Source organism: Lepus europaeus, chromosome 4 (assembly GCF_033115175.1).
Source record: "Lepus europaeus isolate LE1 chromosome 4, mLepTim1.pri, whole genome shotgun sequence".
NCBI lineage: Eukaryota > Metazoa > Chordata > Mammalia > Lagomorpha > Leporidae > Lepus > Lepus europaeus.
In genome coordinates this window covers 166,231,228-166,248,168 of record NC_084830.1, presented here as the reverse complement: position 1 = coordinate 166,248,168, position 16,941 = coordinate 166,231,228, and the positions used below count along the sequence as shown (strand labels likewise).

At 64.8% G+C, this 16,941-nt stretch overlaps 1 protein-coding gene across 1 annotated transcript in view; it reads left to right on the top strand.

Moving 5' to 3' along the window:
- LOC133758139 (obscurin-like) overlaps nt 1-16,941 on the top strand; it is a 132,339-nt gene that overhangs the window by 28,940 nt on the left and 86,458 nt on the right. Inside the window, exon 13 of the mRNA XM_062189359.1 lies at nt 10,063-10,338. Within this exon, the coding sequence (XP_062045343.1) occupies nt 10,063-10,338 (276 nt within the window). The remainder of the gene's footprint in view (nt 1-10,062; nt 10,339-16,941) is intronic.

The following is a 16,941-nucleotide window of genomic DNA, read 5'->3' as shown; positions in this document are numbered from 1 at the left end:
AGGCCGAGGCGGGGGCCAGCGCCACACTGAGCTGCGAGGTGGCCCAGGCCCAGACGCAGGTGACGTGGTACAAGGACGGGAAGAAGCTGAGCTCGAGCTCGAAGGTGCGTGTGGAGGCCGCGGGCTGCACACGGCGGCTGGTGGTGCAGCAGGCGGGCCAGGCGGACGCCGGGGAGTACAGCTGCGAGGCCGGGGGCCAGCGGGTCTCCTTCCGCCTGGACGTCGCAGGTGGGTATGGGGTGGTGGGACCTTAGGGGAGTGGCTGTTGGGTGTGAAACGACACACTTGGGCAGCAGGAGGCGCTGTGCGGCCTTGGTGTCTTCCCTTTCTGGGAGCCTCGTAACCTGTGACCCCAGCTCTGCCCAGGGGCTCCCAGGCCGGGTCTGTCACATCCGGAGACCAGAGCAGGCCCATGCACTGAGCCGACCTTCCTGTGGCTGACGTGGGGTGATGATACAGTGGGTGACACTGGCAGGTGTGTGTGGGTAATGTGGCCTGATGACCGTCAGTGGGTGCTGGGATGTGCAATGACTGTGGGTCTGTCTAGCAGGGGCCAGGTTTGCCTTGTGTACTGACTGTCCCTGTGCCTCTGCAGCCACGGTCATTCCCACGTCCAGCTGTCGTTTCTTCCTCTCCACCCAATCCATCTTTTGTCCCTAACCTGGGCATGGGAGGCCACACACAGCATGGCCACCCCTCACTTCACACCATGCCTGGCACTGGGCTCTCTCCTGATTGGCCCCTCTGGCACTGGACTCTCTCCAGATTGGCCAGCACTGATGTTCTGCCCTCTCTCAATTGGCTCATACCTGGCACTTAGTTCTCTCCTGATTGGCCAGCACTTGACACTCTGCTCCCTCCTTATTGGTCCACACTGGCTCTCCAAGACTGGCTACAGCGTGGGCTACTGAGTGGCCCATATTAGCCCGCAGCTCTCTCCTGATTGGCACACACTTCATTAGGTCTGTCCTGATGGCTCTGCTTGGCACTGGGGTCTCTCCTGATTGGCTCACACTGATACTCTGCTGTCTGCTGAATGGCCGTACCTGGCAGTCAGCTCTCTCCTGATTGGGCACAGTGGTGTCAGTTCTCGGGGCAGGGCTGTGCTACCTTGACTCTGCCCACTTGCCTGCTCTCTGTGGCCCCTGCGTGGTGGGAGGCAGAGGGCAGACGGAGGCGTGGGAGCCCCGGGAGGACTGAGGCAGGGAAGGGTCCCGTCCCCAAAGCGCTGGACCTGGTTGCTGTGGCCTTGTGGGCTGGGGCAACATCTCTGGCAGCGGACCTCAAAGTTGACCTGGGGGCTTGGAGCTTGGAGCGTGGCTGCATCTCAGCCTCTGCATCCACCACGCAGACCACACAGCTGTGTTGAGCCTGGGGTGGGGCCTTCGTGCCTCTCGGGCAGTGCTCATTAGTCCCGGGCAGTCCTGCCGTGGCAGGACAATGAGGGAGATGTCTGTTATGTCCCACGTTGAAGCTTTTCCACACGGACAGCACAGTGAGCAGAGCACTGCGTACTGAAAGCAGGGAAGCTCCTGCCCCAGCCGTCAGGAGGGGACTCCAGAGGAGGAGTCGCTGGGGAAGCTTGCAAGTTCTGGCTCTTTTAGACACAAAGTGGCCGTCTCTGATTGGCCTCTTTCTGAGAAGGGAGCACAGAGTTAGCGAACCGGGAGAGGAGCAGAATAGCAACCAATCAGGAGGCCAGAATAATGGCCAGTCAGAGGCAGGGCTAATGACCAGCCAGGGGACTGATAAGTGCATGCTAATGAGGCATGCTACACGAGCCAGTCAGGAAGCAGGTATTGGAGTTGTTTGGCACACAAAGCAGATGGACGACGTTGTATTCCATTGAGTGTGCCTGCCCTGTCCCGAGGCTCCCCTTGCCTCAGGGTGTCTAGAGAGCCACATCCTGTGTGTTTTCCTTTCCTTTCCTGGGGCCCTAAGTGTCCCCACCACTGCCATGGCGTCCCCACCACTGCCTTGGCCGTTGCTGGGGTTGGAGTAACCACCAGGCCCTCGAGATGTGCAGGCCAGGTCTGGGCTCTGACCATGTGCTGCTGCCTCTTTCAGAGCCCAAGGTGGTGTTTGCCAAGGGGCAGCCGGCGCTCAGCCAGGTCCAGGCCGAGGCGGGGGCCAGCGCCATGCTGAGCTGCGAGGTGGCCCAGGCCCAGACGCAGGTGACGTGGTACAAGGACGGGAAGAAGCTGAGCTCGAGCTCGAAGGTGCGCGTGGAGGCCGCGGGCTGCACACGGCGGCTGGTGGTGCAGCAGGCGGGCCAGGCGGACGCCGGGGAGTACAGCTGCGAGGCCGGGGGCCAGCGGGTCTCCTTCCGCCTGGATGTTGCAGGTGCGTTCTTGTGCTCTACCCTGGATTCCTAGCGTCACTACTGGGAGGTTGCTGGGGAGGTTGTCCAGCTCTGTCCCCTGTGAGGAGGTGTCTCACATTGGATGCAGGTTTCTCTGGCTCCGAGTCTGCATGGTGGTAGTTCAGCTGGTTCTGGGGAGAACCACATGGCAGAGGTGTGAGGGAGAACGGCCGTGATTGGGCCTCTACAGCCAAGGAGTGGCCCAGGTCAGGCTCGGGCTTGGCTAAGCACTGGCTCCCTACGGAACTCATTCCAGGAGACCACAGTGCTGCTGGGGCAGGACCCGTTGTCCTGCAGGTTGAGCAGCTCCCACATTGCTGCCAGAACCAGGCCTCTGCCGTGTGAACTCTGGGACAAACCACTTCCAGCCCACTGTGGCGAGTTGGGGTGCGTGCAGCTTCCACATAACAGCTTGTTTAAAAGTATTTTTTTTTTTCATTTTCTTTGGAAGACAGAACTTCCATCTGATGGGTCATTCCGCGGATGCCTTCAATAGCCGGGGTTGGGCCGGACTGAAGCCATGAGCTCAGAACCCAGTGCAAGTCTGCCCATGGGTGGTGGAGACCCAAGTACTTGAGCTGTTAGCTGCTGCCTCCCAGGGTGCACGTTAGCCATTGGCTGAGATGTGAAGCTGGTGGCAGATGTGGGGTGCAGGCTCCCCGCCCACGTCTTAACTCTGGGCCGCACGCCCATGTCCCCGCCCTCCTGCCGTTTACTTGTTAGTTATCCGGCCACCGTTTTTTGGCTTTTCTGTCTTTGGTAATGGCACCTGTCAGCTGTTGGTTTCCTCGGAGGAGCCGAGTGTGGTTCCTGCATTTCCCAGTCTGGTGGCGTTGCAGAGCTCTCGCCCCGCGGGCTATGTCTCTCGCTGCTGTCTGGGCCTCTGCCCCTCACCCTGCTGCCCGTAGCTGCAGTCTGGGTGCTTCCCTTCCACTGCCTCTGGTCCTTTCCTGCTCTCTCACCCCAGCCCCTGCCGTCCGTCTCACAGGAGATGCCTGTCACTCACCATACTTTCAAGTTTTGTCATTTCTGTCTTGATTCACTTTTTTGAGATTTATTTATTTATTTGAGAGGCAGAGACAGAGAGAGAGAGGTCTTCCATCCGCTAGTTCACTTCCCAAATGGCTGCAATGGCTGGAGTTGCGCTGATCTGAAGCCAGGAGCCGGGAGCTTCTTCCAGGTCTCTTATGCAGGTGCAGGGGCCCAAGGACTTGGGCCATCTTCTGCTGCTTTCCCAGATCATAGCAGAGAGCTGGGTCAGAACTGGAGCAGCCAGGACTCGAACCAGTGCCCACATGGGATGCCAGGGATGCAGGCGAAAGATTAACCTACTGCACCACAATGACCCTCCCTCTCCCTTTCCCTCTCCCTCTCCCCCTCCCTCTCCCCCTCCCTCCCTCTCTGTCTTCTTATTTACTGAAAGGCAGAATTGCAGAGAGGCACAGAGAGAAAGACCTTCCATTCACTGGTTCACTCCCCAAATGGCCGCAACGGCCGGAGCTGGGCCAGTCTGAAGCCAGGAGTCTCTTCCGGGTCTCCCATGTGGGTGCAGGGCCCAAGCACTTGGGTCATCTTCTGCTTTCCCAGGCTATAGCAGGGAGCTGGATCAGAACGGGAGCAGCCAGGACTCACGCTAGCACCCATATGGGCTGCCGGGACTGCAGGAAGAGGCTTCACCTGCTACGCCACCACGCTGGCCCCTTGATTCACTTTTATAGGTTCCTGAGGCCATAGTCAGAATTCTAAGAATGGACTCACTTTCTTCCTTTTACGTCCCGGGGTGTTCATCCTGGCTGTGCCCCGGTGTGACGCCGTGAGAAGTGGGTCCTGACCTGGCTTTGTTTTTGTTTTCTAATTTCGCAGCCGTCTGTGGAATGTCAGCAGCTTTGCTTGGCGGCAGGCCCTGCATGGGGAAAGCTGTTGACAGGGCTGGTGAGAGCATCACAGAGGGGCACGCTGTGCCCTGCTGGGTGGGTGCAGTCTGGTCAGGGACCTCACCTGCTCAGGTGCCCACAGAGACTGGGGTGCGAGTCGGTGCCCCCGACTGACCCCCACTGCCATCCTGGACTGAGCTGTCAGCCCTGGAGGTTCCCAGGCTGCAGGGTGGCGGAGCTGCAGGTAGGGCCGTGGAGGGTGGTGCCCGGTGGGCCACCCTCTGGCGTGGATGGCTGCTGCTTCCTGGCGGGTGTGTGTGTGTGTGTGTGTGTGTGATGTCTCGGGGGTCTAGGGGAACTCTGTGACCGACTGCCCGAGGTGACAGTGAGTGACGCCGTGTCACTGCATTTCTTGGGGCTCAGGTTCCAGTGTGTTTATCAGAGCATTTTACAGACTGCAAGATTCACAGCGATGCCTGTCATTCACCCCCTAAGTCTAATCTGATCAATCTTTTAATTTAAAAAACAACTTCGGCAAATTCTGAAATACAAGAGGAGGGCATCTCAGGGAAGCAGAAGTCAGCAGAGACACAGGAGCCAGAGCCGTCAACGGGGCTGGGTTGAGCCAGGTGGGCCATGTGCCATGTAGGCAGGGTGGTGTGTCAGAGCCCTGGCAGCCCTGGCTCCTACAGGGTCGCTCGTCTCAGGGCAGGGACCACCTGGTCGAGAGGACAACTGTGGTGTCACCCTGGGGAGCCGGCTGTGGCACTCTGCTCAGCAAAGGAGGCCTCGGACAGCGTGCTGGTCAGTCCCCTGGCACCAGACAGGGCGGGAAAGGTGTCACCAGGTGGTTTCTCCCTGTGGGCACTGCACACTAAGACCCACAGTCTGTGCTCCAGTCCACCTCTGCAGCCAGCAGGGTCGCCTCTTGATGGTGAAGGCCGGAACGGCGGCCGCTTGCTCAGGACCAGCCATGGGCTGGGTACTGCACTGGGAATGGGCGTAGCTGCCTCAGGGGCACTGGCCTGGGCAGGTGAATGGGCACTTTTCCAGCAGACACCACCTTTGTTTGCTGATGGCAACGACCACAAATCATGAGAGTGACCAGGAAGGGAGAGCATTCCGGCCCACGGTTGTGCTCTTGGGGACAATCTCGTCCCATAATGACGGCCCGAGCGTGCGCGTGTGTGTGTGAGTGGGCTGCGTGTGCATGTGTGTGCGTGTGTGTGTGTTGTGCGTGCATGCCTGTGTGTGCCGTCATCACCCTCCTTATATAAAACTACCTGGTGTGTGATGTGGAGCCTTACCCTGACCTCAGAGACCATGATCACGCCAGAGACAAATTTCTACCATGGGGCCTGGACGTGAGCACAGACTGTTGGGGGGCTGATGTGGGGCCTGGATGTGAGTGTGGGGTGTTGGGGGGAAGACGTGGGGCCTGGACGTGAGTGTGGGGTGTGGGGGGCAGACGTGGGTCCTGGACGTGAGTGTGGGGTTTAGGGGGGCAGACTTGGGGCCTGGATGTGAGTGTGGGGTGTTGGGGGGCAGACGTAGGGCCTGGGTGTGAGTGTGGGGTGTGGGGGGGCAGACGTGGGCCTGGACGTGAGTGTGGCGTGTAGGGGGCAGACGTGGGGCCTGGACGTGAGTGTGGGGTGTTGGGGGGCAGACGTGGGGCCTGGACGTGAGTGTGGGGTATGGGGGGCAGACGTGGGTCCTGGACGTGAGTGTGGGGTGTTGGGGGGCAGACGTGGGTCCTGGATTTGAGTGTGGGTGTGGGGGGCAGACGTGGGGCCTGGACGTGAGTGTGGGGTGTTGGGGGGCAGACGTTGGTCCTGGATGTGAGTGTGGGGTGTGGGGGGGCAGACGTGGGGCCTGGACGTGAGTGTGGGGTGTGGGGGGGCAGACGTGGGTCCTGGATGTGAGCGCAGGGTGTTGGGGGGCAGACGTGGGGCCTGGACATGAGTGTGGGGTGTGGGGGGCAGATGTGGGTCCTGGATGTGAGCACAGGGTGTTGGGGGGAAGACGTGGGGCCTGGACGTGAGCGCAGGGTAGGGGGCAGACGTGGGGCCTGGACGTGAGCACAGGGTAGGGGGCAGACGTGGGCCTGGGTGTGAGTGTGGGGTGTGGGGGGCAGACGTGGGGCCTGGACGTGAGCGCAGGGTAGGGGGCAGACGTGGGGCCTGGGTGTGAGTGTGGGGTGTTGGGGCAGACGTGGGCCTGGGTGTGAGTGTGGGGTGTGGGGGGCAGACGTGGGGCCTGGACGTGAGCGCGGGGTGTTGGGGGGCAGACGTGGGGCCTGGGTGTGAGTGTGGGGTGTTGGGGCAGACGTAGGCCTGGGTGTGAGTGTGGGGTGTTGGGGGCAGACGTGGGGCCTGGATGTGAGTGTGGGGTGTGGGGGGCAGACGTGGGGCCTGGGTGTGAGTGTGGGGTGTTGGGGCAGACGTGGGCCTGGACGTGAGTGTGGGGTGTTGGGGGGCAGACGTGGGGCCTGGGTGTGAGTGTGGGGTGTTGGGGGGCAGACGTGGGGCCTGGGTGTGAGTGTGGGGTGTTGGGGCAGACGTGGGCCTGGGTGTGAGTGTGGGGTGTTGGGGGGAAGACGTGGGGCCTGGACGTGAGCGCAGGGTAGGGGGCAGACGTGGGGCCTGGATGTGAGTGTGGGGTGTTGGGGCAGACGTGGGCCTGGGTGTGAGTGTGGGGTGTGGGGGGCAGACGTGGGGCCTGGACGTGAGCGCGGGGTGTTGGGGGGCAGACGTGGGGCCTGGACGTGAGCGCAGGGTAGGGGGCAGACGTGGGGCCTGGACGTGAGCGCAGGGTAGGGGGCAGACGTGGGGCCTGGACGTGAGCGCAGGGTAGGGGGCAGACGTAGGGCCTGGGTGTGAGTGTGGGGTGTTGGGGCAGACGTGGGCCTGGGTGTGAGTGTGGGGTGTTGGGGGCAGACGTGGGGCCTGGATGTGAGTGTGGGGTGTGGGGGGCAGACGTGGGGCCTGGGTGTGAGTGTGGGGTGTTGGGGCAGACGTGGGGCCTGGACGTGAGTGTGGGGTTTAGGGGGGCAGACGTGGGGCCTGGATGTGAGTGTGGGGTTTAGGGGGGCAGACGTGGGGCCTGGGTGTGAGTGTGGGGTGTGGGGGGCAGACGTAGGCCTGGGTGTGAGTGTGGGGTGTGGGGGGCAGACGTGGGGCCTGGACGTGAGTGTGGGGTGTTGGGGGCAGACGTGGGGTCTGGACGTGAGTGTGGGGTTTAGGGGGGCAGACGTGGGGCCTGGGTGTGAGTGTGGGGTGTGGGGGGCAGACGTAGGCCTGGGTGTGAGTGTGGGGTGTGGGGGGCAGACGTGGGCCTGGATGTGAGTGTGGGGTGTTGGGGCAGACGTGGGCCTGGGTGTGAGTGTGGGGTGTGGGGGGCAGACGTGGGGCCTGGGTGTGAGTGTGGGGTGTTGGGGGGCAGACGTGGGGCCTGGACGTGAGCGCAGGGTAGGGGGCTGATGTGGGACCTGGATGTGAGTGTGCGGTGTGGGGGGCAGACGTGGGGCCTGGATGTGAGTGTGGGGTGTGGGGGGCAGACGTGGGGCCTGGACGTGAGTGTGGGGTGTGGGGGACAGACGTGGGTCTGGACGTGAGTGTGGGGTGTAGGGGGCAGACGTGGGGCCTGGACGTGAGTGTGGGGTGTTGGGGGGCAGACGTGGGGCCTGGACGTGAGTGTGGGGTGTGGGGGGCAGACGTGGGGCCTGGACGTGAGTGTGGGGTGTGGGGGGCAGACGTGGGCCTGGATGTGAGTGTGGGGTGTGGGGGGCAGACGTGGGGCCTGGACGTGAGTGTGGGGTGTGGGGGGCAGACGTGGGGCCTGGGTGTGAGTGTGGGGTGTTGGGGCAGACGTAGGCCTGGATGTGAGTGTGGGGTGTGGGGGGCAGACGTGAGGTCTGGATGTGACTGTGGGGTGTGGGGGGGCAGACGTGGACCTGGACGTGAGTGTGGGGTGTAGGAGGCAGACGTGAGGCCTGGACGTGAGTGTGGGGTGTTGGGGGGCAGACGTGGGGCCTGGACGTGAGTGTGGGGTGTGGGGGGCAGACGTGGGTCCTGGACGTGAGTGTGGGGTGTAGGAGGCAGACGTGAGGCCTGGACGTGAGTGTGGGGTGTAGGAGGCAGACGTGAGGCCTGGACGTGAGTGTGGGGTGTTGGCGGGCAGACGTGGGGCCTGGATGTGAGTGTGGGGTGTGGGGGGCAGACGTCGGTCCTGGATGTGAGTGTGGTGTGTGGGGGGGCAGACGTGGGGCCTAGACGTGAGCGTGGGGTGTGGGGGGGCAGACGTGGGTCCTGGATGTGAGCGCGGGGTGTTGGGGGGCAGACGTGGGGCCTGGACGTGAGTGTGGGGTGTGGGGGGCAGACGTGGGGCCTGGATGTGAGCACAGGGTGTTGGGGGGAAGACGTGGGGCCTGGTGTGAGCGCAGGGTAGGGGGCAGACGTGGGGCCTGGGTGTGAGTGTGGGGTGTTGGGGCAGACGTGGGCCTGGGTGTGAGTGTGGGGTGTTGGGGGCAGACGTGGGGCCTGGGTGTGAGTGTGGGGTGTTGGGGCAGACGTGGGCCTGGGTGTGAGTGTGGGGTGTTGGGGGCAGACGTGGGGCCTGGGTGTGAGTGTGGGGTGTTGGGGCAGACGTAGGCCTGGGTGTGAGTGTGGGGTGTGGGGGGCAGACGTGGGGCCTGGACGTGAGCACAGGGTAGGGGGCTGATGTGGGACCTGGATGTGAGCATGGGGTGTTGGGGGGCAGACGTAGGGCCTGGGTGTGAGTGTGGGGTTTAGGGGGGCAGACGTGGGGCCTGGATGTGAGTGTGGGGTGTGGGGGGCAGACGTGGGTCCTGGATGTGAGTGTGGGGTGTGGGGGGGCAGACGTGGGCCTGGACGTGAGTGTGGGGTGTAGGGGGCAGACGTGGGGCCTGGGTGTGAGTTTGGGGTGTTGGGGCAGACGTGGGCCTGGGTGTGAGTGTGGGGTGTTGGGGGCAGACGTGGGGCCTGGGTGTGAGTGTGGGGTGTTGGGGCAGACGTGGGCCTGGGTGTGAGTGTGGGGTGTTGGGGCAGACGTGGGCCTGGGTGTGAGTGTGGGGTGTTGGGGCAGACGTGGGCCTGGGTGTGAGTGTGGGGTGTTGGGGTAGACGTAGGCCTGGGTGTGAGTGTGGGGTTTGGGGGGCAGACGTGGGTCTGGACGTGAGTGTGGGGTGTAGGGGGCAGACGTGGGGTCTGGACGTGAGTGTGGGGTGTTGGGGGGCAGACGTGGGGCCTGGACGTGAGTGTGGGGTGTGGGGGGCAGACGTGGGCCTGGATGTGAGTGTGGGGTGTGGGAGGGCAGACGTGGGGCCTGGACGTGAGCGCAGGGTATTGGGGGCAGACGTGGGGCCTGGATGTGAGCGCGGGGTGTTGGGGGGAGTCGTGGACCCTGGATGTGAGTTCAGGGTATTGGGGGGCAGACGTGGGGCCAAGATGTGAGTGCAGGGTCTCCCAGGGAAGCCACACCCTTTGCCCTGCTGCGTCACACTGAACGTCCCAGAGGCTCTGACTGCCAAGAAGAGGGACCTGCAGGTCAGATGCCAGCAGTGACAGCTGGTTTCTTCCAGCCTTCACTTGCTCTTGTCCCATGACATCCCTCATCATGCCCCTGGGTCTCTAAGACAGGACACACGTGTGTCAACATGACAAGACATGCGTGTGTGAGCCTGAAATGCCATCCCACAAGACCCATGGTGTCCCTGGCCTCAGGGAGAAAATGCCCAAGCTTGGTCCCTGTGAAATTTTGATGCCTGCCCAATGTCTGACCCCATGTGTCCTCCCCGTCTGTCCCCAGAGCCCAAGGTGGTGTTTGCCAAGGAGCAGCCGGCGCTCAGCCAGGTCCAGGCCGAGGCGGGGGCCAGCGCCACGCTGAGCTGCGAGGTGGCCCAGGCCCAGACGCAGGTGACGTGGTACAAGGACGGGAAGAAGCTGAGCTCGAGCTCGAAGGTGCGCGTGGAGGCTGCGGGCTGCACACGGCGGCTGGTGGTGCAGCAGGCGGGCCAGGCGGACGCCGGGGAGTACAGCTGCGAGGCCGGGGGCCAGCGGGTCTCCTTCCGCCTGGACGTCCCAGGTGGGTGCTAAGCTGCTAAGCTGGGTGGCATGGAGGTGGGACCGGCCAGAGCTTTGTCACTTGCTGTCGCTCCTTGCTTCTCCAGTGTCTTGCCTGTGGTTGGGCACAGGAAGCTGGAAGGGAAATGTGTGAAGTTGGGCAGAGGGGCTGAGTGTGTGACCCTGCATACGTCCCACGGGTACCCGACAGCTGCACGTCCTGAGTCCCTGGCGGCAGCCTGCCTGCTCTCCCGTGGCGTTGGCCACTCTGGCTGAGCCTCCTCCTCTGGCTTTGGGCTGACCAGGTGTCTCACCGGGGCACACGTGCGCGCCTCCAGTTCCTGAGGTGGCATCAGAACGTTTGTGGAAGCATGGATGAGAAGAAGCAGATTGCCCAGGATCCACTAGCAGTGCCCCAGTGGGTTCTGCTGCCAGCTCTCCCCCAGCAGACACCTGGTCAGTGTGAGGCTGGCATCCAGGCGCCGTCTGGTCAGTGTGAGGCTGCCGTCCAGGGGCCGTCTGGTCAGTGTGAGGCTGGCGTCCAGGGGCCGTCTGGTTAGTGTGAGGCCGGCGTCCAGGGGCCATCTGGTCAGTGTGAGGCTGGCGTCCAGGGGCCGTCTGGTCAGTGTGAGGCTGGCGTCCAGGGGCCATCTGGTCAGTGTGAGGCCGGCATCCAGGCGCCGTCTGGTCAGTGTGAGGCCGGCGTCCAGGGGCCATCTGGTCAGTGTGAGGCCGGCGTCCAGACGCCTCTGGTCAGTGTGAGGCTGGCGTCCAGGCGCCGTCTGGTCAGTGTGAGCCTGGCATCCAGGGGCCATCTGGTCAGTGTGAGGCCGGCATCCAGGCGCCGTCTGGTCAGTGTGAGGCCGGCGTCCAGGGGCCATCTGGTCAGTGTGAGGCCGGCGTCCAGACGCCTCTGGTCAGTGTGGGGCTGGCGTCCAGGCGCCGTCTGGTCAGTGTGAGCCTGGCATCCAGGGGCCATCTGGTCAGTGTGAGGCTGGCGTCCAGGGGCCGTCTGGTCAGTGTGAGCCTGGCGTCCAGGGGCCGTCTGGTCAGTGTGAGGCTGGCGTCCAGGGGCCGTCTGGTCAGTGTGAGGCTGGCGTCCAGGGGCCGTCTGGTCAGTGTGAGGCCGGCCTCTACGGGCCGTCTGGTCAGTGTGAGGCTGGCGTCCAGGGGCCGTCTGGTCAGTGTGAGGCCGGCGTCCAGGGGCCGTCTGGTCAGTGTGAGGCCGGCGTCCAGGGGCCGTCTGGTCAGTGTGAGGCCGGCGTCCAGGCGTCATGTGGTCAGTGTGAGCCTGGCATCCAGGCGCCGTCTGGTCAGTGTGAGCCTGGCATCCAGGCGCCGTCTGGTCAGTGTGAGGCTGGCATCCAGGGGCCGTCTGGTCAGTGTGAGGCTGGCATCCAGGCGCCGTCTGGTCAGTGTGAGGCCGGCCTCCAGGGGCCGTCTGGTCAGTGTGAGGCCGGCGTCCAGGGCCGTCTGGTCAGTGTGAGGCTGGTTTCCAGGGGCCCTCTGGTCAGTGTGAGGCTGGCGTCCAGGGGCTGTCTGGTCAGTGTGAGGCTGGCGTCCAGGGGCCGTCTGGTCAGTGTGAGGCCGGCATCCAGGCGTCATGTGGTCAGTGTGAGCCTGGCATCCAGGCGCCGTCTGGTCAGTGTGAGGCTGGCGTCCAGGGGCCATCTGGTCAGTGTGAGGCTGGCGTCCAGGGGCCGTCTGGTCAGTGTGAGGCCGGCGTCCAGGCGCCGTCTGGTCAGTGTGAGCCTGGCATCCAGGCGCCGTCTGGTCAGTGTGAGCCTGGCGTCCAGGGGCCGTCTGGTCAGTGTGAGGCCGGCGTCCAGGGGCCGTCTGGTAAGTGTGAGGCCGGCGTCCAGGTGTCATGTGGCCAGTGTGAGGCCGGCGTCCAGGCGACATGTGATCAGTGTGAGGCCGGCGTCCAGGCGCTGTCTGGTCAGTGTAAGGCCGGCGTCCAGGCATCATGTGGTCAGTGTGAGGCTGGCGTCCAGGAGACGTCTGGTCAGTGTGACGCTGGCATCCAGGCTCTGTCTGGTCAGTGTGAGGCCGGCGTCCAGGCGTCATGTGGTCAGTGTGAGGCCGTCGTCCAGGCGCCGACTGGTCAGTGTGAGGCTGGCGTCCAGGGGCCATCTGGTCAGTGTGAGGCTGGCGTCCAGGCGCCGTCTGGTCAGTGTGAGGCTGGCATCCAGGCTCCGTCTGGTCAGTGTGAGGCCGGCGTCCAGGCGCCGACTGGTCAGTGTGAGGCTGGCGTCCAGGGGCCATCTGGTCAGTGTGAGGCCGGCGTCCAGGCGCCGTCTGGTCAGTGTGAGGCTGGCGTCCAGGCTCTGTCTGGTCAGTGTGAGGCCGGCGTCCTGGCGCCGACTGGTCAGTGTGAGGCTGGCGTCCAGGGGCCATCTGGTCAGTGTGAGGCCGGCGTCCAGGCGCTGTCTGGTCAGTGTAAGGCCGGCGTCCAGGCATCATGTGGTCAGTGTGAGGCTGGCGTCCAGGGGCCGTCTGGTCAGTGTGACGCTGGCATCCAGGCTCTGTCTGGTCAGTGTGAGGCCGGCGTCCAGGCGTCATGTGGTCAGTGTGAGGCCGTCGTCCAGGCGCCGACTGGTCAGTGTGAGGCTGGCGTCCAGGGGCCATCTGGTCAGTGTGAGGCTGGCGTCCAGGCGTCGTGTGGTCAGTGTGAGGCTGGCATCCAGGCTCCGTCTGGTCAGTGTGAGGCCGGCGTCCAGGCGCCGACTGGTCAGTGTGAGGCTGGCGTCCAGGGGCCATCTGGTCAGTGTGAGGCTGGCGTCCAGGCGCCGTCTGGTCAGTGTGAGGCTGGCGTCCAGGCTCTGTCTGGTCAGTGTGAGGCCGGCGTCCTGGCGCCGACTGGTCAGTGTGAGGCTGGCGTCCAGGGGCCATCTGGTCAGTGTGAGGCTGGCATCCAGGCGCCGTCTGGTCAGTGTGAGGCTGGCGTCCAGGCGCCGTCTGGTCAGTGTGAGGCCGGCGTCCAGGCACCGTCTGGTCAGTGTGAGGCAGGCGTCCAGGTGTCATGTGGTCAGTGTGAGGCCGGCGTCCAGGCGCCGTCTGGTCAGTGTGAGGTCGGCGTCCAGGCGCCGTCTGCTCAGTGTGAGGCCGGCGTCCAGGCGTCATGTGGTCAGTGTGAGGCCGGCGTCCAGGCGCCGACTGGTCATTGTGAGGCTGGCGTCCAGGGGCCATCTGGTCAATGTGAGGCTGGCGTCCAGGGGTCGTCTGGTCAGTGTGAGGCTGGCGTCCAGGCGCCGTCTGGTCAGTGTGAGGCCGGCGTCCAGGGGCCGTCTGGTTAGTGTGAGGCTGGCGTCCAGGGGCCGTCTGGTCAGTGTGAGGCTGGCGTCCAGGCGCCGTCTGGTCAGTGTGAGGCTGGCGTCCAGGGGCCATCTGGTCAGTGTGAGGCTGGCGTCCAGGGGCCATCTGGTCAGTGTGAGGCTGGCGTCCAGGGGCCGTCTGGTCAGTGTGAGGCTGGCGTCCAGGCGTCGTGTGGTCAGTGTGAGGCCGGCGTCCAGGCGACATGTGATCAGTGTGAGGTCGGCGTCCAGGCACTCTCTGGTCAGTGTGAGGCCGGCGTCCAGGCGCCGTCTGGTCAGTGTAAGGCCGGCATCCAGGCATCATGTGGTCAGTGTGAGGCTGGTTTCCAGGGGCCATCTGGTCAGTGTGAGGCTGGCATCCAGGCGCCGTCTGGTCAGTGTGAGGCTGGCGTCCAGGCGCCGTCTGGTCAGTGTGAGCCTGGCGTCCAGGCGCCGTCTGGTCAGTGTGAGGCTGGCGTCCAGGGGCCGTCTGGTCAGTGTGAGGCCGGCGTCCAGGCGCCGTCTGGTCAGTGTGAGGCCGGCGTCCAGGCGTCATTTGGTCAGTGTGAGGCCGGCGTCCAGGGGCCATCTGGTCAGTGTGAGGCTGGCGTCCAGGGGCCGTCTGGTCAGTGTGAGGCCGGCGTCCAGGCGTCATGTGGTCAGTGTGAGACTGGCATCCAGGGGCCATCTGGTCAGTGTGAGGCTGGCGTCCAAGCGCCATCTGGTCAGTGTGAGGCCAGCGTCCAGGGGCCATCTGGTCAGTGTGAGGCTGGCGTCCAGGCGCCGTCTGGTCAGTGTGAGGCTGGCGTCCAGGGGCCATCTGGTCAGTGTGAGGCTGGCATCCAGGGGCCATCTGGTCAGTGTGAGCCTGGCATCCAGGGGCCATCTGGTCAGTGTGAGGCCGGCGTCCAGGGGCCATCTGGTCAGTGTGAGGCCGGCGTCCAGGCGTCATGTGGTCAGTGTGAGCCTGGCATCCAGGGGCCATCTGGTCAGTGTGAGGCCGGCGTCCAAGCGCCATCTGGTCAGTGTGAGGCCGGCGTCCAGGGGCCATCTGGTCAGTGTGAGGCTGGCGTCCAGGCGCCGTCTGGTCAGTGTGAGGCCGGCGTCCAGGGGCCATCTGGTCAGTGTGAGGCTGGCGTCCAGGCGCCGTCTGGTCAGTGTGAGGCTGGCGTCCAGGGGCCATCTGGTCAGTGTGAGGCTGGCATCCAGGGGCCATCTGGTCAGTGTGAGCCTGGCATCCAGGGGCCATCTGGTCAGTGTGAGGCCGGCGTCCAGGGGCCATCTGGTCAGTGTGAGGCTGGCGTCCAGGCGTCGTGTGGTCAGTGTGAGGCCGGCATACAGGCGTCATGTGGTCAGTGTGAGGCCGGTGTCCAGGCGCCGACTGGTCAGTGTGAGCCTGGCATCCAGGTGCCGTCTGGTCAGTGTGAGGCTGGTGTCCAGGCGCTGTCTGGTCAGTGTGAGGCCGGCGTCCAGGTGCCGACTGGTCAGTGTGAGCCTGGCATCCAGGCGCCATCTGAACAGTGTGAGGCTGGCGTCCAGGGGCCGTCTGGTCAGTGTGAGGCCGGCGTCCAGGCGCCGACTGGTCAGTGTGAGGCTGGCGTCCAGGCGCCGTCTGGTCAGTGTGAGGCCGGCGTAAAGGCGCCATCTGGTCAGTGTGAGGCCGGCGTCCAGGCGCCATCTGGTCAGTGTGAGGCAAGCATCCAGGTGCCGCCTGGTCAGTGTGAGGCCGGCGTCCAGGCGCCGTCTGGTCAGTGTGAGGCCGGCGTCCAGGGGCCGTCTGGTCAGTGTGAGGCTGGTGTCCAGGCGCCGTCTGGTCAGTGTGAGGCCGGCGTCCAGGGGCCGTCTGGTCAGTGTGAGGCTGGCGTCCAGGGGCCATCTGGTCAGTGTGAGGCTGGCGTCCAGGGGCCATCTGGTCAGTGTGAGGCCGGCGTCCAGGCGCCATCTGGTCAGTGTGAGGCAAGCATCCAGGTGCCGCCTGGTCAGTGTGAGGCCGGCGTCCAGGGGCCGTCTGGTCAGTGTGAGGCCGGCGTCCAGGCGCCGTCTGGTCAGTGTGAGGCCGGCGTCCAGGCGCCGTCTGGTCAGTGTGAGGCCGGCGTCCAGGCGTCATGTGGTCAGTGTGAGCCTGGCATCCAGGCGCCGTCTGGTCAGTGTGAGGCTGGCGTCCAGGGGCCATCTGGTCAGTGTGAGGCTGGCGTCCAGGGGCCGTCTGGTCAGTGTGAGGCCGGCCTCCAGGGGCCGTCTGGTCAGTGTGAGGCTGGCGTCCAGGGGCCGTCTGGTCAGTGTGAGGCTGGCATCCAGGGGCCGTCTGGTCAGTGTGAGGCTGGCATCCAGGGGCCATCTGGTCAGTGTGAGGCCGGCGTCCAGGGGCCATCAGGTCAGTGTGAGGCTGGCGTCCAGGCGCCGTCTGGTCAGTGTGAGGCCGGCATACAGGCGTCATGTGGTCAGTGTGAGGCTGGCGTCCAGGCGCCGTCTGGTCAGTGTGAGGCCGGCATACAGGCGTCATGTGGCCAGTGTGATGCCGGCGTCCAGGCGCCGACTGGTCAGTGTGAGCCTGGCATCCAGGCGCCGTCTGGTCAGTGTGAGGCTGGTGTCCAGGCGCTGTCTGGTCAGTGTGAGGCCGGCGTCCAGGTGCCGACTGGTCAGTGTGAGCCTGGCATCCAGGCGCCATCTGGTCAGTGTGAGGCTGGCGTCCAGGGGCCGTCTGGTCAGTGTGAGGCCGGCGTCCAGGCGCCGACTGGTCAGTGTGAGGCTGGCGTCCAGGCGCCGTCTGGTCAGTGTGAGGCTGGCGTCCAGGGGCCGTCTGGTCAGTGTGAGGCCGGCGTCCAGGTGCCGTCTGGTCAGTGTGAGGCCAGCGTCCAGGTGTCATGTGGCCAGTGTGAGGCCGGCGTCCAGGCGACATGTGATCAGTGTGAGGCCGGCGTCCAAGCACTGTCTGGTCAGTGTAAGGCCGGCGTCCAGGCATCATGTGGTCAGTGTGAGGCTGGTTTCCAGGGGCCATCTGGTCAGTGTGAGGCTGGCGTCCAGGCGCCGACTGGTCAGTGTGAGGCCGGCGTCCAGGTGCCGTCTGGTGAGTGTGAGGCCGGCGTCCAGGGGCCATCTGGTCAGTGTGAGGCTGGCGTCCAGGGGCCGTCTGGTCAGTGTGAGGCTGGCGTCCAGGCGCCGTCTGGTCAGTGTGAGGCCGGCGTCCAGGGGCCATCTGGTCAGTGTGAGGCTGGCGTCCAGGGGCCATCTGGTCAGTGTGAGGCTGGCGTCCAGGGGCCGTCTGGTCAGTGTGAGGCCGGCGTCCAGGCGCTGTCTGGTCAGTGTGAGGCCGGCGTCCAGGCGTCGTGTGG